The following is a 24,701-nucleotide window of genomic DNA, read 5'->3' on the forward strand; positions in this document are numbered from 1 at the left end:
GGGAAAAAGTTTCTATTTTATATATAAAAGGATTACAACATAATAATTTAAATAATGTTTCTAAAAATTAAAACCTCTTGCCAAATAGTAGAATATTTTGCAGAATGCGATATAATAGAAGTAAAGTGCGCGACCGATAAGTAGAAAAAACTATGTAATTCGGAGTAACATCATTTTAATCGAAGAAGAAAATTATCAAAAAAAAACATCGAGACAACAAGTAAAATTGTCTGCACGAAGTATCGAATATATTTTATATTATAATATCATTCATTTTCCTCTATTTTCATACAGAAAACGTCTAAAATATTTAAACTAATTTTGTCGAATCCGGCTAATTTACTGCATCGACAAAAAAACAAAATGGAGTATCCATACCTGGGACCGAGCGCTTCATACGACAGCACCGCATGCATGGTAGCGGCAAATGGAGACAACCAGGGGTTTGGCGTTCCTTCGCCCTACCCTGAATTCAACTCCTGTGCCCACGCCCAGGTCAGTATAACAGTCAAAATATATCAAGACCTCAATCACTGCACGAAAATCAACTCACATATGAATCCAAATACATCGAAAATTTCTAAATATTTCATTAATTATATACACAAGCTTTTGACAAGAATGGGATAATAAAACGATAGATGCTGATGTATTTCCCATTTTTGTTCATCAAATTTACGAAACACATTTGAATTGCATAATGAAAAAAATGACCAATATTTATTTAAAATTGTATAATTTTGTTTAGTAAAACGTACCAATTTGATCAATGAATCCGCATAAATTCCCTTTGGTTACATAAAAACAAACCGATAAGAATTTCACTGCGAACAAAAGATGCCCATTGCTGGGAATAATATTTAGACACACCTGGTCGCAATTTCGCTTTCTGGCATTTTAATAGAATATTTCCTTAGAATTTATATAGAACCCAAATTTTACATGTTACGACATTCCCATTCGGAGGGTAATTAATACAATTAGGTTTTTCCAACCGATACTGATTATGTTTCTTCTGGGTTCATTGGAAAAATTTACCTCAATAAAACAAATGAAACTTCGATCCATGTATGTGAAATGTTTTTTAAATTTCAAGAAAATTGAAGGAATATATTTTTATAAGAAGATTTATATCGGAATTCTATGTCTCCCTGATCCATGTTTGCTTTGACGCTTAAACATTCAAACAAAAGGAACAAAATTAAGATAACACCAATATGATATTTCAAAGATCTTTCGTATTCTTTTAAGCGAAAATGGTTTGCATGTACACTCGAAGGTCATGCTGAAACGAGTCTTAATTTTATTTTTCATGAATATAGTTTTATTATAATTTCAACACAGGTGTCTCAGTCAGCATTCCCGGCATCGGCGTATGCGACAAGCATGCAGATGAGATCGGCAAACTTTGGAGCAGCCTGCCACACTTCGGTGCCTCACGTCGCCACCGCTGCTGCTTGCAGTCTTGGCGGCCTTAGAGATACTTCACCATATTCATCTGGTACGAAGATTGTAATGTCTACTATACAGTACTCATAATTTTCCTAACGGCAAATATGCATTGCTATTATTGTTTAAAGATATGAGCATACTTGTACAAAAACATAACTACAAATTATTTACACGTCATGGTTTAAACATAATATTTAAAATCCAAATATGAAAGATTTTTTGAATAACAATATGCGAACAAAAACGGAAAAATTTTTGCATCAAAATTATTTGTTTTATCCTCAGTTAATTAAATAGAATTTACACATGGACGAACACACCTTACTCTAAATAACACAAAATAGGATTTTCAAGTAGCTGAAAACAAGTTGCAGACGTAAATAGCCCGTTTGTGCAAAACATTTTGCGCGATGTGCCAGTTTCACATGTGGCTTAGATGTGAATAAAAAGCAATTAGATATGTTTTGGGTTTGAGTCTTTGGTGACATTGATGAAAAAAGCGGGCAATATTAGTAAAATGTACTTCACTCGCACAGTTTTTACACAAAACACAAGCCAATGGGGTTCGGAAAAAAAAATCAGTTCTCCATATTATGAGCTATTTTCATTGGATTGGTTGCTTATACACAAGTCTCTGTGTTTATAAATTGTATTGTAATTGAATATTTTACACGTAAAATTCCCCAAATGAAAGGAATTAATAACGTATGACAATGACTGAAGCGTTTCTACAATAACCAAATCCTAGAACAGAACGCCTAACACAAGTATTGTAAAACACAGTATAACCGAATTGCAGAGTATTGTTAGTATTTTTTTTTATTTGAGTTTTTGTCTTAAATTGAGCATATTGCTATTTTCTCATTATACTTTCTCTTTTTTTCGAGACAACTTTGATTGAGTATTAGCCGATATAAATTGAATCCTACAGACATCGACGGTTCGGAAATCCTGCTTCAAGTGGTGGGATTTGTGCATAGTCGGCATCCAGACGCGTTTTGTTTGTAAACACTCGCGAATTTCGCGTTCGACGCACGTGGAAGCTTTCCATCGAGCATGATGGATAGGAAGCTCCCAGACTCTATTAATCGGAAAGAGATTACATAGATTGCATTTTAAAGAAATTGGAAGCGGCTTGGTCCGCCGAAACTGTTTGAAAATTGGGGTCAGCAAGGTCAAAACGCAAAAAATATTTAAGCGCGAAATAGGGATCACGAAACAGATGGCGTCGGGGAATTAAGCTCAATTATGCATTTCTATTGAAACCGAATCCATACTTCATTTCGATTTTTGAGTCATATACGATAATATTCATAAGAGCTTTCGGATAAGTTCCACTAATATTTCCACAAAATCAAATCATAACAACACGTGTCTCGAGAACATGAAAACTTATAAGACAACGTTTGAAATACTGTATTTAATTAAATATTAGTAAAATCCTATAAAAACTTAAGCAAAAGTGCCTGAAGAGCGTTTTTATATTTATAGGATCATTCCTAGTTTAGTTGCAAAATTACTTATATTAATATATTGTTGAAATATCTTGATAGTCTTCGTGGACAATAAGCCACGCTGGCAAATAGGTCACGCCTTAATAGGAAGATTTCCTTTTGCAAACACAAAAACTTTCAAAATGCTGGGTAATTTATGGTAAAATTAGTTCAGCCCAAGAACAGTTTACCTGCAAATTCTACCAAAGATCCTCAGCTATGAACCTATCAATGTCGACAAATTATCGGGAACAAACATGCTTTTTTTATTTTATATGATCCGAATTCAATTCTGTGCTTTTTATTTAGTTCCATACAAGTTCTTCTCTGAAACTTCACACCATACAAGTTTTGGAGGATTACACGAACGTAGAAAACAAAGAAGAATTAGGACAACATTCACAAGTTCACAATTGAAGGTAAAGTATTTGATCTACAGGATAACTTTACCGGGAGTCTACAGACACGCCTATAAGAAGGAGCGTAGGAGACAAGTAGAAAGTGTGGCTTATGAATTGACTACGTGATAAATAGGCACATTATCTCACATTCAGCTATCGACAAGAACTGGAGCCTTACTGGAAATAGCCAGCAGGGATTAAAGCAAGGCCGTATCAGTTATCGCTTTTAAATCACACAATATGTGTATAACTGATGAACAAAATTTATATTTGAAAGTGGTATACATAAACCATATTTCCAAAAATACCAATAGAAATATTTCTTTGTTATTAATTGAAATGATGTTAATCAAAGTCAAACGCTAGATTTCGCTCCAAAAATGCTCTTCACAAGAAGATACTCAGGCGCAGGGGATAGCGTATTTGCACATCATTGTAGGAATCGTAGGCTATTTATTTTGATTCAAATTACAACTCATTTTTCTTGAACTAAATCGAAATTTTAATGAGCGTAGATACGGGTTTAACCTAACAAAATCTCAAACTCTTTTAATACTTCTACTTAAATTTCTCAGGAACTCGAAAGAGTATTTTCTGAAACACATTATCCAGATATCTATACAAGAGAGGAATTGGCTTTAAAAATTGATCTAACCGAGGCAAGAGTACAAGTAAGTACTGAATAAATCAGCTCAACTGACTGTTAAGGTGTTTGTTTTGAGCGACGAGGTTGAAGATAAGGCAACTTATTCATCGCAAATCAAAATTTAATTACGATACTCTCAAATATTTTCAGGTTGTGTGTAGTTTTTACAGAATTAAATTTGGTTGCATACCGTGTGATGCTCAATATATTTACTGTGCAAGCTTGTCTCCCTCAACACATATCAGTTTGCCATTTGCCACAACAAAACTGTAAAAGTCGTATAGAAGCACAGTTCATAATGACGTACTGTATTTGGTGTATAACTTTACAATGTTTAGATATAGCTCACACAGTTTCATCTTAAAATGCAAACAATTTTTAGGTCTGGTTTCAAAATCGACGAGCGAAATGGCGAAAAATGGAACGTGCGAAGCAGCAACAGCTACAACCTCACATTCCTCAAGGGAGTCCCACCTCGTCAAGTCCTGGTGACGTAACAAGTATAAACTCAGAAACTTCGTCCTGTCACGAATTGACTGGTAGAAGTGGTACAATGGCGTCATCGGGCGAAGGAGAACTCAAGGCGCCAGAAGCTGGAGCCAACGAACCCGCGGTCGCACAGGCGTCGAAAGATGATCAACAAAACGAACTTAGCACTGCCCTTGCACAAACATCGTTGCAGATGTCAAACCGCGAGCAATCGTCTCTTATAAAAGTTGGCCTGTCTCCAAACTCAACAAGTATGAGCTTCTTGTATCTAACGATAAGAAATTATTTCACATATCTCCCACAGTAGGCTACACCTATTTACGGGTATTCAACGCCAATATTTTAATTTTACGTGGGGATTACAGAACTTCATGTGAACTTCTAGTGAAAAATGTTGAAGTTTACTCAAATAGGGTAATAATGATCATATTGATAACTTGACCACATAATTACAAGGAGTATGACATTTACGTGCATACAAAAAAGAGCATTTTTTCTCAGTTTTCAAATATCACCCTATAGAGGAAGATGGGTAGACCGAAATAATCTATTTTACGCCGTACGCCTAAAAACAAGATAGTTAGAATAGAATTCTTAATACTAATTTTGTTTCAAATTGTAGTACCCTGTAGTAGATAGTCAACACCTTGTTGTTGTCTCTTTCTTATTTTGAACGAAACGTATAACTAACTGTTTATTAGGGCCATTAGGCTCAACCTTGACGGTATATTGAGCATCGCATCCTAAGTAAGATTATTAGCTTAAACTTTAACAAATATATACCCACTTCTTGTAGGTAAAAAGAATAGCAGCAATAGTGAACGCAGTCTAAACTCCAGAAATTCGGGAACTACGTCAACTCTGGCGATGGAAAATCTTTCATCGGCTCATCCAGCAAGCAATGACGGCAGTGACATTGGTGGGTCGCTCTCTCCCGCCACCCCGTGTATGCAAAATTCGCACTACAATTCGTCTTATGATCCCAAACAACACGTTGGACTAAATCAATCTCGTTCCCAGCAGCGTTCTTATAATGGTCATGGAGATACTGTTCAAGGTTAGATTGTTGAATAGTCGCATGGTTTGACGTTATTTGCTAATTACCGTCTACTAAAGACAAATCCACTAATATTATACTTATAATTTCGATTTCGAATAATGTAAAATCAATACCATGCGATCAAACTAGCATTTATTAAACTATCTACATATTCCAGGTTCAAGTCAAGCATATGGGTCTCCCTCGTCTGTTTCATGGTTGTTAGCTAGCGGCGCTGGGAATCCACCAAATCCACTCCACGGCGCACCATTTGTGGACGTCTTGTCGGCTTTGACCCGGAATGTAGGATCAGCTGCTGCCTTGATGACTTCATCCCATATGTCGTCCCCACACTCTGCGTCAATGTCTACGTCACCATTATCAGGAGGCGTTTATCACAACTATACGAATCTTCAATGTGGCCCAAGATATCAGGATTGCTCAAAGCCGGTGGGCGAAGGAGCCATACTTCACGGTGTAACTGTAAGAAATAATTCGAGCAATGACTGCAGAACGAGACGTGGTTCACCGGTGGATGGACGGGCGGAAAATATCATAGCGTCACTTTGAATTCACACTCCGTCAAAGCGTGTGTATTTCTTTGTTCAAGAAATAGGAGAAAAATAGTGTTTTTCAAGATGTTCCTATTTCAATATCTACCTCAAACTAGGTATGGCTTACAAGAAGAAGGTTGAAGATTCCATGCAATTAAGATTGCTTCTAAAGAGTTATTAAAGTTGAGAGCTATGAGAGTTCAATCTTGATTGTAATCAGAGCTTGCAAGGGACAGCAATGTAGATGGAACCTATGGGGGCCAAACCATGAACAGTACAGCAATGTTAAACACCACTGTACGTGTTTGGTAAATTTTTCTTGAAGATTTTATAGAACCTTATACATATTGAATTGCTGGTAATCATTGAGATTATCAAAAATCATAATGCGTCGTCAACGTTTTTGTATTATTGTGATCGTTTTGATGTTTAGATTATTACCAATTTTACAAAAGATTCAGCTGTGCTTGTGTTGGTTTTTTAAACTTCTGATTGCGATCAGATTTAGTATGTAAGTCATAAAGGGTAAAGGGAAGATAGGCAGGATAACGCGTTATCACAAAAAATATACATACTTTTAAATAACAACCACAGATGGAAAACATGAGTTGACACCCAATACCGTAGCCTATTTCATTATAAAGTATTCATCGGGTGAAATTGACTTACTGTAGTGGATTAAAGCAATAAATTAAGGCAGGCTATCTTAGAAGTAAACATATATACTTCAAAAAAATAAATGTTGTTTGGATTTAAATAAAACTTTCCTCGCTACCAAACTAGCACTTGATAATAAAATGATTTGACGAACGTTTTTACATTCAAATTCCAATGCAAAAACGTAATCACTACATTATTCAGTGATAGCAGAAATTTTGTTTCTATTATATTTCATATCTGTCAGTGAGACCTCAGTAAGAAACCCAAGAAACGGGATTACACAAAATAAATGAGATACAACATGATTCCCGATTTCGCTTTATATTTGTGGATTTTATAGTTTGCTGCCCTTTTACGATAATTCAGGTTCAGTTATTTATTTTCGTCATGCAAGAAACATTGTACAATTAAACAAAAAAAAATTAAACAAACAATCATACAATATCTCAAGTGCAGTTGACGGGGAGTCGCGAAAGATTAGCAAGTCACCAAATTAGCGACACCGTTTTTGCTGAGTTTCGCGGCAGATGACGTTAAACAACGTATGGTAAGGAAGTATATTTTTGTATGAAGGAATACACAAATTAGGAACTAAAACGTAACAAAATTCGAGAGATTCAACGAAAAAAATATTGATTAAATATGTGAATTTGGTGCTCCAGCGTCATGCCTCGACGAGTGCAGTCAACAACAAAGAAATTGCTGACTAACATGAATTTGAAAACACAAGATACTAAAAGGGGATTTCCCAGCGACGCTACAAATATATCAATCGGATTATGTGCAGAAAATTAACTATACCAAGAATTTGATGAAACAAATCGTACTGTGGTTATTTTGTGATGCTCGGGGGAAAAGGAATAGTCTACTCGCTTTGAAATTTTCAGTGGTTAAAGCTTTTTTGTATTACTTTTATTTATTATCTTTATATTTTACAATAGCCTAATAGAGGACTTGCACGGGTCACGTGACTTCGTTTACTGGACGGCAATAAAAACAAAAACGTCCATTTGGCTCCTGTCAGTTGCAAGTCGGGTTATACGTTTCCGTTTTGTTTGGCTGTTGAAAATGGTTATTTCGTATTGTTCCGTTGGCTGTACGTATAGTATAGACAACGAAATGGATCTTCAGTTATATTCCACTGTTTTTAAAAGATCCGGAAGGTCGCGCAATGTGGATATCATCTATTGGCAGGACTGCTTGGTGTCAAGTCCAGAAGTCATCTCGCTTGTGTTTCACTGTTTGCGGACAGCACTTCGTTGGTGGTGAGTGATGATGTGCCGTTATCAATTTTTTTTAAATATTCATAAGCTCCCTCATTTCAATGGAAAGCAGATGACAGACTACTGTTATTGGTAGGCCTAGGCGTAGGCCTACTTGCATACTTGACTTGTGTAAGGAATTAATCATCAATTGCCATAAGGTATTGTTTCCCTAGTTAGCAGGTAATCTATTACTAAGTGTGAAAGGTTGAATAGATAACTAAAGTTTAACACCGGTGGTCATGCAAAAAATAACCAGAATTCAATTGAATTCGCCATCTAGTAATACGCTCGCCACCGCATCTCTGATCACCTTGGTAGTTTCACAGGTTCCAATCCCATGCGGGGATAGTTATGTGCGAGAGGATTGCAGCTCTCCTCCCACCGAGGGTGGTTCACACGACCGCTGATCGGTTACGACCATCCCCCACCATCCAAGTCCATGCTTCGTGACTCGATAATACATCCTCAGTATCCATTTATTGATTCTTAACGTAATGACAAAGTAACTTGTGATTACTGTGGATTGGTGGAGATAAAGTGTCCATTGTGCTTGAATGAAAGCAACTTCAATAAGACCCTATCGAGAATTTTTTTTTGTTTCGGTGGGTCTGGTAGTGAAGGTTTCAGTCTAAAGTTGGACAGCGATACTACAACCAAATACAGTTGCCAATAAAACTTAGCGAGGCATATTATTGCGACTTTGGGATCTGAAAGAAAATTCTGATGGGTAGCCGGCTAGCCGCAACCTTTCGTTTAAAGAATATTATGAGATATGACTTAAGAGTCTAAACTTTTATTCGAAAGGGGTGTAACCCAAGCTAATTTGCAAATGGTTTTCATGGTACCAAATGTATCACACACTTTACAGTAATTATAAATTATATTCGAAAAATAAAGCACATAAAAAATAAATTTTTAAAAAATCAATTGGTTTTATCTGCAGATACCTGGTTTATATTGAGATTGACCATTTTAATGTTAAATTTTCCTTAGTCAAAAGGCATACTTGATTCGCAAAGATTTGTGAATGTGCACAGTACACCAATTTGTCTAATGTTTTGATTCCATAGGCAGGAGGTTGTGGATCAGTGCTGCTCAGGATGGGATATTTTTGCTTATAAATGCATATTACGTGTTTCACATGAATCCATCGTGCTCAGATTGCTAAAGGCTCCCAATGCTTAATTTTATCGGTACACAAGAGAATTTTCAGTGTGGCATGCATGGGTCAGTTGGAGTCACTAACATCAAGATATCTATAAGCAAGGATAAGATAACCTGGAAGTAACATTCCATAATTTAAAGTAAAAAATGTATCTGCCTGCACAGCCCTTTCAACTGGAAGATATGATGCCGTAGGGGTAATTTCTATCAAATATTTTACAGTGTTATGGTCTAGTGAAAATGGGTATAGGCGGCTTCTTTTAAAGTGTGGTAGGTCTAGTCGAAAGACACATTAAATGATTATGCTAACAACTGCAAAGTGATATTGCAACGCATACAAGTTAACAGAATTTGTTGAAATGGTCCTGCTTTTTGCCTTTCTTTAGAATCCCTTTTTTTCTAACTATTCTTTTCCTCTTTGGAGATGGCGAAAATTCAAATATTGATAGCTTTTATAAGCAGCTGATAATGGGTTACCTCTCCTTTTTTTCTAAAGAGAAGGTAAAAACTAATCATCGTTTGACAGTGCCAAGTTTGTGTATCAGATCAATATTAGATTACTTGCTAACTAACGAAACAATCAAACAACACATTCTGATCATTAATGAAGATATGCCCACCAATGTAGGTAGTTTTTAGGATAAGATTTTTTTTGGGGGGGGGGGGGTGGGGATAGCAAGGTGCAACATCGTACGATTACATAACTATCCCCGCATGGGATTGGAACCTGTGAAACTACCAGGGTGATCAGAGATGCGGTGGCGAGCGTATTTCTAGATGGCGAATTCAATAGAATTCTGGTTATTTTTTACATGAGCACTGGCGTTAAACTTCAGTTATCTATTCAACTTTTCACACTTACTAATAGATTACCTGCTAACTAGGGAAGCAATACCTTATAGCAATTGATGATTAATTCCTTACACAAGTCAAGTCTGCAAGTAGGCCTATGCCTACCAATAACAGTAGTTTGTCATCTGCTTTCCATTGAAATGAGGAAGCATATGAATATTTAAATAAATTGATAACGGCACATTATCACTCACCATCAACGAAGTGCTGTCCGCAAACAGTGAAACTCAAGCGAGATGACTTCTGGGACTTGACACCAAGCAGTCCTGCCAATAGATGATATCCACATTGCGCGACGTTCCGGGTCTTTTAAAAACAGTGGAATATAACTGAAGATCCATTTCGTTGTCTATACGTACAGCCAATGGAACAATACAAAATGACCATTTTCAACAGCCAAACAAAACGGAAACGTATAATCCGACTTGCAACTGACAGGAGCCAAATGGACGTTTTTGTTTTTTTTGCCGTCCAGTAAACAAAGTCACGTGACCCGTGCAAGTCCTCTATATATTATGCTTATTTTTCTAGTGTTTTTGCGGGTTTGTGGTTTACACGTTTCAGAACCAGCATTTGATTGCAAACTAACCTTTTATTTAAAACTAAGAATAAATACGGTAAACCTAACCTATCGCAGCTTTTTCGGGACTAAATTTCGATTACTGCAACAGAAGACGAACTCTTCGCTTGCCAAACCACGAAAATAAGCTACCTAGCTACTGTTTACGAGCGCATCTGAAAATCGTGGAGCGTTTATATTCATTGATCATTTACAATATACATCTTGCTGATAAGCCAATGTTACGGAAATTGACAAGGAAGTCAATGCATCGTTTTATCGTCGTTTATAGCATTGTGACGTCAAAATGAGCAAACGTCGTAAGGGTAAACGGGCTCAGGCGGTCGAACGGTAGCGTAAAGCGTTCCGTGGAACTGTTGTAGGGATGGGTGAGACGCTTCACTCTTGAACTCCGTTGGTTTCCATGTTCAGTGTGTCAGGAAAATGTCCTGCCTTTAGCCGCGTTTGCAGATACCACCAAATAGTAGCAGCTTTCGACAGTATTACGAGAAGTATAGATCGAAATGTAGCATGAAATACCCTTTCCTCAGTCCGAGTCAAATCAGAACAAAGTTACTGGATAGATGGCGTAAAACTTCATCTTACAACAAAAGGTTTGTATTTCATAGTATTACGGCATTGAATTAGGGACATTTACGCAGTATAAGACTCCGTATTTCTACACTCCAACTGGTTCTTATCCAGATAGGCCGTTGGTCGAAGCTAACAGAGTTAACGTTAGTTATTCTAACCATGGTAATTTATGGTAAGTTTAGTCTATCTGATTGTAGTCTATGATGTAGGATTTTGATTTTAACAATATGATAATAAACTACAGTATTATGAACCTGGACGCCTGCTTCTCAAAAACTAAATACCTGATCAAAAATGCCCTAAGACAGTAAGATGGCAAACTGCTCTTTTCCAAATAGTATGCACACATTTCATTTTCAATGTTTCTCAAATCAGAATACGTATTTTGACACAGCGTATTTCGAACAAGAAATTATTTGATTTTTGCCTATGTATGTTTAAATGGCCACCTTTGGCAGTAAAAATATCATCATATCTATGCTGGACTGGAGTTACCCATCATTAATGACAAGACTATCAACGCGATTTCTGATTCTGTTATTCATTCTAAATTGTTCACATAACCTAACGTGAATACAATCGTAGAACTAACTCTATTTTTGTTAACTTGTCATTATAAAGAGTTTTTGGTAATATCCCGAAACTGTCCAACCACACAGCAACTAAATATCTAGACATCATATAAAGTATATGTTGTGTTAATAATGTCCTGGTCATGTATTAGATTCTACACCCAACCTATTATAGAATAAGAGTTCAACAGAATATGCTCGCACTTCTTTATCACACCAGCATACAGAGCAAACCAGTGAGTGACGCAACTGTGGCATGTTAACACTGTGAACAAAACAGCACAGTCAATTATTAAAGACGTTACTCGACTTGGCATTATTAGCAATCATTAACATGGTGATACTGAAAACAATTTCTTTTATGCGGCTACTGATATATTGTGAATAATCATTTGGTCTGCGTGTTGTATATTTGAGCAATGTTCTCTTATTTCAAAAATACTTTTTACGCGTAGTGGATCGAAATATTCCTATGATACAAATCCATAGTTATATATTGAGACTTAAACATAATACTAGATGTCGTTATGTTATGTGTCAATGTGAAGTTTGTGTGTTTCTATACAGGTGCGAAGAAAACAGAAACGAAGAAAGCGATGAATCAATCAAGCAGTTTGAATTGAAACAGGTAAATTCTGAATTTACATATCATACCTTTACATGTTTCCTAAGCTAGTAACTGAACAAGTAATAATTTGAGTTTTGGCTCTGTCCGTCTGTGCGCTGTTGGTACATTTTTGTTGAGAAGCAAGATATCTTATTTTTAGAGTTATGGAGCTGCATCGGCAGATGTTATACTGAATGTAAAAAAGAAGAATGTTATCGCAACGGCAGATTTAATAGAACTATGTACAGGGGGTGAGTGTCGGGGATTTCGTTGTTCGAAAATTAATACAATACATTTTTCATAGTTTGCTCAAAGCCTGATGACTGAAAACCAATAATAATATTAATCTAGTAATCAATTAACCTATTCTAATCTATTAATCAAATTGAAACTCAATCAGCTGAAGCCATTGGCCATGGCACTTTTAACGAAGCACAGTCTTATATTGGCTTAAGCATGCTCGGTATATAATTTCAAGCATAAAGAATCTGTAACGTGTTGTTGAATTCACATGGCGTATTCATCTTTTGTACAATTAATTATGTTCTGTTTTATTATTTATTATCAGAACAAATAAAAACAAACAACTTGGAACAAGTCACTGACGATATAGAATGGAGCCCTACTAAGAAATCCACTTCGAATCCGAAATGGTAGGTGGCTCTGAATGTTTTATATTTAGTATTGACCTGTGAGTTGATCAACGATAAACGAAGAGACAAAATTGAGGAATTTGGGCAATGAACAACTTCAATTAAAACGTGTTGATTTTCCGTATTTTCAACATTGAGCTGATGGCTAATACTTTTCTAAACTGTTGATGACACGCGATAAAACATCCTAAATGTCGTCTATCTAACAATATTGTTTTTAGTAACATTGTCTTTTTTACCCGAACAACAAACATATTCTGCGAAGTGCAATTTTTTAAATACAAAAATTTTGTTTTTCGTAACGATATATTGGCTCAGGCTTACTGGCGACGTGACAAAAACAAAAGTAATGACTCCTCCAAGTTCAGGCAAGCAAAAACGACATAAAAGACGTAAAAAATGTACTTCTGATAGCGGCATAAGCTCATTGGAAAGGTAAGGAAAATTGTCGTTTCATTTTCGGACAGTTATTGTAACACTCATGTAGTCTCTTACGCCTTTTCACTTTGCTCCGAAGAAAGGTTTTTAGTCGAGTACAGAGCATTTAGAAGTCATTTTGTAAACTAGGCCTTAGTAAGAATACCACAGAGCGGTGGTAAAGTCATTTATGTTAAATTCTAGTGAGGCGATAAAGATATCTCCCAATCAACAAAGCACACCTCGAAATCGTAACTCGCCCAAAATATCTGAGGCTCTAGTCGAGAAAGAATTAGGCTCTGAAACAATTGAACCTTCATCCAACGAAGTGGAGGAGCAAGTTTCGTTCACTTACGACAAATCGACACGTGAATTTTGTTATCTATTCCCTTCGGATGTTGAAAACTATAGTAAGCTATCTTACATTTGAAACATATGTAGTGTCCATAATGAATACAGTACTCCCGCGGTATGTGTACCAGGTTATGGGATAGGTCATAATTTTATTCCGATTTTCCCTATTTTATTTCTATTACGAATCGGGGACTAGCTGTGTTAGCCAAGTGGATATACCCCCTGCCCATAGGTTTCAGTTCCTTTACACAACTTGATGTAAAGTGGGTGAACAAAATTATTTACCTCCATATTGGTACACACACTTCTGTAGCACCAGTAATACTGCGTGTCGGTTCCATTACATTTGAACCCATGACAATTGCACCTGCATACTATTGCACCTATGGAAATTTGTTGTTGTACGGATAGTTGAACCCATACTAACCCTAACCCATGGGTTTCAGCACCCGCATATTGATTGAACCCGCGGATATAGACATGGGTTCAAATGTACGTGAGTTCAAATGCACGGTCACCCTGCGTGTCACGTGTATTGAAGAATATGAAATTTAGTCATAACAACTTTCAACGACTTTACGTCAGAAATGTATTGGTTACATGCATGCTGATAAGAAGCTTTTTCTGCAAGCTTGCTCAAAGTTAGGACCCGGGCCATCAACTTAAAGTAGAACGATTATAGTGATAGAAGAGTTGCAAGCGACCCCGGGTTATATATATAGGTGAAAACACGTGATATATACCCGTAACCAAACTAAATCATGTGGCGCATTCTATTATGTAGTGTCTACCCATCCATATTTTAACAGTAGTACTACATCAATCTAACCCAGCGGTTCCCAAACTATGGGTCGCGACCCACTGGTGGGTCGCAAAAGGAATCTTAGTGGGTCGTGAAAAGATGTAGAAAGCTTTGAATAATTATACTGGGTATTAGGATCGGTGGCGACTCGAATACGTAAATCTTCAAAAAACGAAATAAATTAAATTTAAATTAAATTCTAATCTGTCAAAGTTTCCTCTTTACGATCTTCTCAAAGGAACAAAAATTTGCTACACAAAGCATGACCATGTGGCCTATTTTTATGCATAGCAGTTTTGTAGCAGTTTAGACAGAATTTAGATTTATTTTCTTTTGAAGAATAACACTATGTTTTTTTTTTGGAAGAGATCTTTTGAGTTCATTTATCAAAATCAAAATTACATTGTAGACAACCACGAGATTTTTCAATAACCATTATATAAAAACCGACATCCATTGTTTTTATTTGTATTTCCTATACAAAAATCAAGTGACAAATATCATAATTGTGATTGTGAAACCACACAATCTTGAATAGTGGTGCGATCTTCACCTTACCTCAAGTCATTGAACCTTTTCCCTCTCACACATTTTAAATTCATTTTAAGGGTAGGGTTTAATTAAAATCATTTTTAAAATTCAAATTCGGTCTTATTTTCAGGCCAGAACTTATTTTCGTGGAAGCACGGTAGTTTTACGATGATTAGCCATTGCTGTGTTCAGTGCTATGCATAAAAAATTTTAATGGGTCGCTATAAGCTGTGGTAATAAATAGTGGGTCGCAACTCCAAAAAGTTTGGGAACCACTGATCTAACCTATTGTATCGCGGTATAGATATGATGTCATAGGTCCTTAGCTTCATGACACAATAGGCGTTCCAATTATGATACCGTACATTTGCCACCATAGCATATATCGTTTGAAAAATTTGAGCTACGTTGAAAATATATAAATATAGAAAACGATACTTTTCAGATGAACTTGAATTTTCATTATTTTGATTCAGAACAAGAATCTTCATTAGAAGAAGTTTCAACGAACGATCCTAAATTCCGATCTTTTGATGAAATTTGTGCCGAGATTTCTGGCTGTGATATGGAAACAACAATAAAAGCGGTTGACACTCCCGCTTTGTCAAAAAGATTAGAACTATCTAGTAAACTTGGGAGTGTATTTTGTTATCAACCAAGCTTTGAGGATGTGTGTGCTATGCACGGCATTGATTCGTCGATTGAAATCGAGGATTTGACATGTGATTTATTAGAGGAAAGTACTGAAAATTTGAATTTACAGCTGAAGAAACATGAAACTGATCTAGTTTTTACAGCAGGTAATGGCGATATAGGTACGGCATCTAAAATTAGGTTCGAACCAGAATCTGACTTTCAAATAGCCAACTACGAAGTCGAACAAAAAGACAGTAAGGAGAATGATGCCCTACAGAATGTAGAAGAAACAGACAGTGACCAAAATATAGAAGATTGTAAGATAACATCCTCTTTTACGAAGCATGACAAACAATTAAATGATAATATAAACCCCTCACAGTCAAATGAGGACATTGTTGCTGACACAAGTCCAAGATTTGACGTCTCTCGTTGTCCTAGAAACACTGATGCTACAACCATTCGCAATATTCCAAAATTTTCCGAATCTACGAATGACGAGGAATTGACCAACTCAATCGAAGAAAGCGAGATGAAGATCGCATGTAGTCAAACGCGAATATCGGAGAAAGAAGATACTCCCGACCTAAAGAATCGTTTTGAAGAACTCGTTCGTCTCAGTGGTTCAGATTTGCAACTACAAACACAAATGCCACCAACGTCGCAAACAAATTCTATTCAAACTTTGGTATCTCAAGACAGTGACACATCCAGTGTAGAAATTACAAACGGGCAACCATTTACTCAATCATCAAGTGACTGCTCTTCATTTTTAAACCCGCAATCTCCATTTAACAGTAGTTTCTCGACTATTTCTTCGCAGCTTAGTTTGTCTGTAGATGGTAGAAGAAAGAGACGCAAAAAATGTATCGAAGAAGTGGTGACCAAATTGAGATGCGAAAAAGAAAAGCTTATGATCAACTCATCAGATAATCCGATTCATAAAAATGTGGAATCAACATCTGATTCTGGCCCATGCAAATCGGTGAAGAAGTCAAAAACTAAATTAGATGCTAATGAAGACCAATCAAATTCTCCACACACCAAGCAACCAGTTGTTCAACTTGAAAAGTTGCAGCTTGATTGTTCTATCAATCAGCTTCTTCTCGGTGGAGTTAAATTTTGGATGATTAACAAAGGATCCTCATATCAGTTATTGGACTCAGGTATTTGTGACATGAAAGCCTATATTTATGCAAGGAATTTGTATACGATAATTTCCAATTTTTTTGTCAGATAGTACCTGGACCGATGTCACAGACATTGATGAAAGTTCGCAGAATTCAAGTGTGCAGGTATAATTAAAATTAAATAATCTTAAAATTTTTAAACAGTTTTATTGTATTTATTGAAATGAGTTCCTGGCTTAAGTAGTAATTACTAGCCTTTCCATACATGGACAAAAAGTAACATTATGTTGCAAATTTATATTAGTCCTGCAATATTATTAGGGCTTTGTTGATTAGGAAGGTAGTTTCCGCATAAATACGTATAGTCTTATGAACAAAATGGTTGTTTGGGTCTTAGAATAAGTCTATTTATAGTAGGTTGGAAATTCGTACAATAGCAGTTATCTGTATCTGCATTGTGTCTATATAAATATACTAATCCGCAGGAGAGAATGCGATTGCGAAATACTGGAAAAATCAATAAAAGTCTAACTGATGTCGAAATATGTAAAAATAGCGAGTCATCATATTCTGCCATTGATGAAGTTTGTATAGAGAAAGCGGAGGCCTCGACTCCGAGCGACGAAACTGCGCAAAGCTTTCTCTTCTGCGAAACAGTTGCTACCGAAAAACGAGAGAGTGACGTCGAAATGCACCAATCAGAATCGCCACGGCGCGATCTCTCGAAGGAAAAAGGCGCAGACGGAAGCACAGACATGACGCTCTCTAATGTCGACGTCATCAAAAGATCACAAAAAAAAAACGGAATGAAAAACTGTGTCATTGCGAATGTCGTAGTTCATAGAAATGCCGAAATTTTAAGTAATAATGCAGAAAACGGTATTCTTGCTGTAAATGATTATGAAGAATTGGATGAGAAAGCACATAGCCATTCAAATTGTTCTAACGAAGACCAACTTCTATGTGACTTATTCGATGATTAACTATAATATTTATAGTTTTTAACAACTATCAATACTGTATTACCTGTATAAAATTTGTCTCTCACAACGTAATAATTGCCTGCACAACACTATATGAAGCCAATAATTCCAAGCCAATAAATTTGCCATTTGTTTGAGTGACATTGGTGTTTAAAGCACATGGAAATGCTTACATAGTATCTGCCGAAATAACGTTTGGTATTATAAAAATTTTCAAATGAAATACATTGTTTGTCAACAGAATTATTTTATGATAGTCGTAATAACTTTATGCGAGATCTTGTCCGATCTTTTTACTCCTATTTGAAATAGTGAAAGATAAAAAAAATTCAGAATTGTACAAATTGGACAGTTACTTAGTTGAATGAATTTGTCTGTTTCTTCCACAATTTTAAGTTTGCTATATGGTCTTTTTTTATATATCATGAATATTTATTTGTTTTTGTTGGGTTAAATTAATTGTCTTTTACTGTTTCATGTTTTCTTGATTTTTCAAATTAATAAATTCACATCACTGTTATTTGCTACGAAAAGGAGTGTTTTAAATCTGAAAGAAATTAAGCGATTTGCTATGAATTTAGCTCGGGTGTGTCAGCTACTTGAACTACTGCTAAAAACCGACAATGCTATAAGTGAATTATATTATGTAAATACTGAAACAGCACCCATCCCATGGCAAAAATTTTCGACTAGACAACTTGTTCAGGGAAACTTGCTTGATAAACTTCAAAGACCAAGTGATGATTGAATTCGTATATTCACCGCTCAGTCAAGAGATAAACTATGAATACCAGTGCTTCAATCTTTCTGAAATGAAATTTTCGCTGTAGTTTATACAGTCTTCATAATTGTAAAGTTGAAGAAAATACCGCAGAAAATTTTGAGCTCCCACCGGGAACAAATTTTGAGCATAAAGCTGGGAGTGATAACTAGTCAGTTCGTAAAAAAACTGTAAATTCCACACTTTTTTCCTATTCAATTCGTTGGTTTTGGAAGTAGAATTTCCCATTCTGGAATAAAGGTTCCATTTTTTCAGCATCGAGTCGAGGTAGTTTTTTTTTGATCGCAGTCATATACCATACAACATAACTAACGGTATGTTGTATCTGTTATTCGGCTTCCTAGAAGAAAGCGTTTCCCACGTTGTCCTGTGATTCCCTACTTTTTCAGTGCTGTGGATATTTTTATGATTTGCCAAAAATTTGTGGGGCAGTTTAAATATATCCAGTCAATACTCTTGATACAAATGGCCTACTAAACAATATTTCTTTTCAAATCAGAACATAGAAAACACCTTGAATATTGCGGGTGATAGCCGAAAATGTAATTGGTGCAGATGATCTACCACGGAAAAAGCAGAGATAAACCTTACATTTAATCGGATCCAATAAAAAATTATTCGTTCATAAAAGCAAGAACTTGTGTAACTCCGGTTTATAATGTTGCCCTTGATTTGTCGTCTAACCTTAAAGCGCGCTAGGCCAGACCTCTATTTGATAATTTGATTACAAATTTTGGAAGCCCGGGGTTCTTTGGTTGGGAACCAATGTCTGTATTGAACCACGCTAGATGGGAAAAGGTGTTCTCGCTACACAATTCTTGTTCTCACTAATTCCTTGTATTCATTTTAAAACAACTGTATTTATAGCGCCATACTGCGGACGAAATTTATTTCGAAAAAAAGGGAAAAATGACAAAAGAAAATTCAATTCAACTATCAATCGGCGAAGAAAGAAACATATAACATTATAAATTATACAATTATCGCCTTTTGTATTTAAGAATATTCGCAATAATAATAATATTATTAGCATACTATTGCTTATTTGAGTGAATTAAATAACAATATTGACGCGAAAATATAATAACAATAATAATTAAAAATGACAATTAATCACTAAAAAGAAATGAAAGTGAAAACATAGCAGTTGCAAAAATAAACAAAATTGTTTGTAAAAATTGTAAACAAACAAGCGAGCAAATAATAATAATAAAAAAGCGTCATTGAAAAATAAACACTGCAAGCATGCAAAGAGCCGCAAGAAATGAAAAAGGAAAATGGAATAAAATAAAAGACAACGAATGTTATAAAATGAGAAATTGTGCTTATGTAACCATGTCGTTTCAACATTTCTAATATAAAAATATTAGATAAAAATATAAATTTTTAAACGTTAATTCAGTTATTGTGGTACTCCGCTGTGGGCAATTTTTTAGTTGGTTGTGTATGATTATTCAAAAATTTTCCGAGCTTTTTTAACCTGATTTATGTATGGAAAATTTTGTTCTAAAATTTAACGACAAAAAATTATGACGTCATAATTTGAATTGAAAAAGTATGATAGCCAATGCGTACTTTGGTTTACAGTGAAACTATGATAAACAAATGGACCCGTTTTTGGTCAAAAGTGTATCAGTGACTTGGGCACAGACAGTAGATGAAAGTATTCCACTCAGAGACCCAAAAATCTACTTTTGACACAAAATCGGCAACCTGTGAGTAAAAAAATTGAAAAAAAAAAAACGAAATACAAGAAACAGGAACTTCAAAAATGATTTTATAAATTTACAAAATAAAATATAACCAATCAGCGTAAGCTTTTAAAATAAGTTAAGAGTCAAACAGGGGATCGTCAAACTATAACAATCTGAATGTTGAAGCCAATTGGTAAACTCTCCAACATATTGCGGCAATGGGACATTTTAAAAGCATGGTTAATTTTGTCGCTTATGTCGCAAGAAATTGCATTATATAAGATGATTGAATAAAATCTAGTTAGCAGATGTTAGATAATTCTGATCGATGCGGCAACGTTCAAAATATTTATCCGTGTGGAACGTAAGTGTAAATTGATGGTGGCAGAAGATGAATATATTCGCGTGGAATCAAAAATTTAATTACTAAGCTGTCAAGCAGATTAAAAAACGCAGCAGAACGACGAATATCAAACGATAACATGCCAAAGAGTGCAGCAATGAAAAAAATTAGGTCTCTAAAGCGCCACCTCCAATATAGAATATTAGTACAATAGTACACATGCACAGTGCAAATCGATGCGCCGCCATACGCGATAATTCCAACATGAGGGTTTTTCAGTCATTTTTTTTTTCACTTTTGTGAGTTTTTTTCTGCAAGAAGCAAGGTTCTAATGAATCGGCCACATACTGACCCAATATACAATTATATTAATAGATAATAATTCTATCATTGCTGTTGCGAATCCTCTTATGAAGTGGATTTGAAATCGATTTTCATTGACTTCGGTCGCTGTAATCTTCACAAAAATCGGAAGTCGATACTTCCGGTACATCTGAAAGTTCTGGATGTCGTCCACGGACTGGCTTACCTCCATTAGAAGGGGCAAATACAGATTTGGCGGCAAGAAAAGCGATGCGACTCTCGTCCGATTGTTCATTCATTACGTCATCATCATTTGTTCGATAGACATTGTCTGTCAATACTGTTTGTCCGTCGTTGTCGGGCGTTTCATAATCAACGTACGCCATTGTGTCCCGCGGTGGTAGAGATAAATTGGAATCTGGAACACACAATACAGTTTTTTTATTAAATTAGTATTATTCGATGGGACAATGAATACATGAAATAAGTGAAAGCCGTCGCAATTTTCATGCTTACTATAGGACTGCCATATAAACAGTGGGATTGATTATTGCAGTAGTTGCACAAGATGTGCACTGCCGCGTAGTGTTTTATGTTAATACTTTTTCAATAAATGGTCTCAGATGTGTGTAGCGTGAATGTAAAATAGAAATAATTGTAGCAAGATCAGTGTAACGTTTTGTATATATAATAAATCTAAAAAGTCCCGTTGGCAGTGTTAGAAGTAAATCTTACCTTGTGAATCTTTTCTTTGAGGGCTTTTTGAAGACATTTTATTAAAAGAATCCACTCTGGGTGGTCTTCTTGGTTGTGGTGCGGGCTGTCTCCCTCTTGGATTCTGATATTCTGGTCTATCATGATCAGAATTAGGTAAATATCTCCTATCCACACTTGCAAAATGAGGCGGGGCGTTATTTTCCGTCGGTGGCTGGTCCGCGGATAGACTTCCAGTGGTCCTGCTTCTAGAAATATGTCCTTTTGGTCCACTTTCGCCACTGCTGGTGCTATTTAGACTATTATGTCCATAGGAACCGACGCCAGCGCTCATTCCGCTATCCGCAGTGTTTTGATGATAAGATGACGATTCAGAACTGCTTGCGCTGTTAACTCTGTTTAAAAATTGTTCTGGGGCTAGATTGGGGTTCTTAGGGTTAATATACCCCTGTTGTGGTGGATCTGGGTATATTGATTGATGTCCATTCATACCTCCGACGTTGTATTGGTTTTGTGCATTGTTGTGATTTTTTTTCGGTACTTTCGGTTTGACAAAATTTGGGCGTGTTGAGGGTAACGCATTCCCACCGCCATTATATTGATTATTTATCGGGACAAAAGCACTCTGGCCAGGCCGATTGGGTGACATAGCATGCTGTTGCCCATACATTCCAACCTGGAAAATAAAACATAAAATCATTGAGATTAATGCTATATAGTTGAAATGCCATCAAACGTGCGGTGATTTTTACTTACTTGAGAAGCTGATTCCATATTGAGAGATTCCACTGACGATGTACGACTTCTTATTCCGTCAGATGAACCACAATCAGACTCAGAATCATAGGCGTTCATCATGGACACAGAAGAGACTGAATAATAAGAGAAAACAAGATTTTAATAAGCAATAGTACGTTTTAACTTTGGATTAATACTTATATAGCGTTGGTCAAATGGATTAACTGGGAATATTATTAAAATTCATCGAAAACTTGATGATTCTATATCGCAGACTTTTCACTTGGTGCTTAGTTAAAAATAGGATGGATGTATACCTCCATTCGTCACCTGGCCTTCTTCGTAGCGGTATCGGACTACTATATAAATACATTTGAGAAATAGTATATAATTCCATATTTTAAAAAGTCACATGATCAAAACATTACTTACCGGCAACGCTATTCCTGACTTCTTCTGGAAGTGACAAATGATAGTTATTCGCTCTTGCATGGCGAATTCCTCCGACTTCAGACTCGGTTTCTCCTTCTGATGGTCCACCCAGGTATCCTAGATTTGGATCCGTCCTAAACATAAATCAATTGGTCAGATTGAGTGCAAAGATGATATAAAAATGAAGTGAAAAAATTGAAAATATAGTCTTACATTCTGCTGTACTCCACTGCAATACCATCGTTTCTTCGTCTTCCATTATTATTATTGTGTTGTTTAGAGCTCGGGTATGAAAATGCGCCTTGATTGCGTGGTTGTGGTGCCGTGCTACTCATTTGAGAGTGATTGCCGCGAAGATCGGCTGGTCTGAAAAGAGAAAAAAATATTGCAGAAACGACGTTTACACACTTTCCACTGCGAGCCACACTCTGTTACACGGGAAATACTTTAATATGCTTACCTTGGGGGCGATGGAGTCTGCTGGGGGCTGTCAATTCCTGTGTCAGTGTCAGTCGGGACTCTCTCCAGAGGCTGAAAAGTGCGATTTCGTTCTCTAGATCGGCGACCTCTGCTTCCAGAATGATTTGAACCTCTGTCACTATGCTTGCTGCTACCACGACTTCGATTTGTTCTGAAATTAAAAAATATTACATTATTAGAAAAACAATCTACACTTTATGACCTCTTTCGGTAGGGAGGGAGTCGCTAGAAAGCTATAGCTTATATATAGATTTTTTAAAAGTCCTACGAAGGCCGACATTTTATCCAAAATTTCGCCGTTTTCATTTAAATCTTCTTCTTTAATTAATTTGTTTGTGCTTTTATGCCCTATGAATCTGGAGTAATAAACGAACTAAAAAGCACTCTCACCTTTCACTCAGAGAGGTTTTCAATGACATCGGTGGGCTCGGAGGAGGTGGGGGTAGATCGCTGTCGCGTGTGAAATAAGCCGAATTCGGGTTTTGTTCCAATGGGGTGTTCATATCGATCAAGTTTTCTTGTGGACTGTATTCGTCTGCCAAGACTGTCTGGCTGTCCGATATTTGTCGCCTGTATTGTTGCTGTTGTTGCAATTGTAACTGAAGATCGGCAGTACTCATAATTTGCGTTGGTGCTCTGTTGGGAAAATCGAAAGGACAAACGTGTTAGATGGATTGTTGTATTTGTCTGGGGGTGGAACCTCATTGGATGTCTGGGGGTAAAAGTCCTGGACAAATAATGTTTACGTATTAGTTATCTAATAATTCAAATCCTTGTCAGTCGAGTAGCAAAAAGCACAATACTTTATCTAGAGGATTATGTTTTATCTACTATTCGTCAAGGGAGGATTGAAACAACTCGTAAAACTTCAATTTATACACAGTCATATTTTTCAGCTAGTTAATCTTCGGGAAATCATGTTACAGGATGCCATAAAATGTTAATTACATTTGTGGCAAACCGAAGTCTACCACAAAACGGCGCAAGGGCATGTCGGCGGTAAAACTACAACGGAATTCGGCGAATTTTCGCCGGTAAAAGACATTAAAATCGATTTTGGCGGGACGATTTCGAGCCAAAACTCCTTTTAAACAAGAATTTACGCCAATCATAAACCACATACGAAAGACAGGGTATTACTATTACAACAATGCATCAGGTGGTAGATGTTTTCCTCGTTCCTTTCCCTAACAATGGCCAATCAGAGGAATGTTAATGACGTAACAATTGAAGTATGTACTTGAACATCGTGAAATAAAATGAGGCTTTCGAGTATGTAAACCAGCAAAATCGCCAAATACTCAGAATAAACATCAAAATATCTTAATGGTAAAGTATAGAAAGAATTTTGCTGGGTCGAGAA

General features: G+C 36.2%; 3 protein-coding genes across 4 annotated transcripts in view; 2 read left to right on the plus strand and 1 right to left on the minus strand.

The window, feature by feature from the left end:
- Positions 1-298: 298 nt before the first annotated feature.
- Positions 299-6,988, plus strand: LOC120341627 (uncharacterized). The gene is made up of 7 exons (XM_039410170.2): positions 299-495; positions 1,345-1,501; positions 3,255-3,364; positions 3,922-4,017; positions 4,375-4,732; positions 5,278-5,538; positions 5,699-6,988. The coding sequence occupies exons 1-7, from the start codon at positions 364-366 to the stop codon at positions 6,088-6,090; spliced, it is 1,506 nt and encodes a 501-aa protein (XP_039266104.2). The 5' UTR covers positions 299-363; the 3' UTR covers positions 6,091-6,988.
- A 3,279-nt stretch (positions 6,989-10,267) lies between these two features.
- LOC120340851 (uncharacterized) lies at positions 10,268-18,367 on the plus strand. The gene is made up of 9 exons (XM_078119908.1): positions 10,268-11,188; positions 12,308-12,368; positions 12,508-12,598; positions 12,916-13,000; positions 13,319-13,435; positions 13,622-13,827; positions 15,581-16,906; positions 16,977-17,035; positions 17,356-18,367. The coding sequence occupies exons 1-9, from the start codon at positions 11,106-11,108 to the stop codon at positions 17,851-17,853; spliced, it is 2,526 nt and encodes an 841-aa protein (XP_077976034.1). The 5' UTR covers positions 10,268-11,105; the 3' UTR covers positions 17,854-18,367.
- Positions 18,368-19,511: 1,144 nt separating this feature from the next.
- The window catches only part of LOC120340671 (roundabout homolog 2-like), a 69,678-nt gene continuing 64,488 nt past the window's right edge, over positions 19,512-24,701 (minus strand). For both annotated transcript variants that reach the window (XM_039408989.2, XM_039408988.2), the window contains 7 exons: positions 23,729-23,974; positions 23,319-23,489; positions 23,072-23,224; positions 22,859-22,992; positions 22,445-22,560; positions 21,710-22,364; positions 19,512-21,392 (listed from right to left, as the gene is read on the minus strand). In XM_039408989.2, coding sequence (XP_039264923.2) covers positions 21,106-21,392; positions 21,710-22,364; positions 22,445-22,560; positions 22,859-22,992; positions 23,072-23,224; positions 23,319-23,489; positions 23,729-23,974 — 1,762 coding nt within the window. In that variant the 3' untranslated portion in view covers positions 19,512-21,105. The remainder of the gene's footprint in view (positions 21,393-21,709; positions 22,365-22,444; positions 22,561-22,858; positions 22,993-23,071; positions 23,225-23,318; positions 23,490-23,728; positions 23,975-24,701) is intronic.

Source organism: Styela clava, chromosome 14 (assembly GCF_964204865.1).
Source record: "Styela clava chromosome 14, kaStyClav1.hap1.2, whole genome shotgun sequence".
Classification (NCBI taxonomy): Eukaryota; Metazoa; Chordata; class Ascidiacea; order Stolidobranchia; family Styelidae; genus Styela; species Styela clava.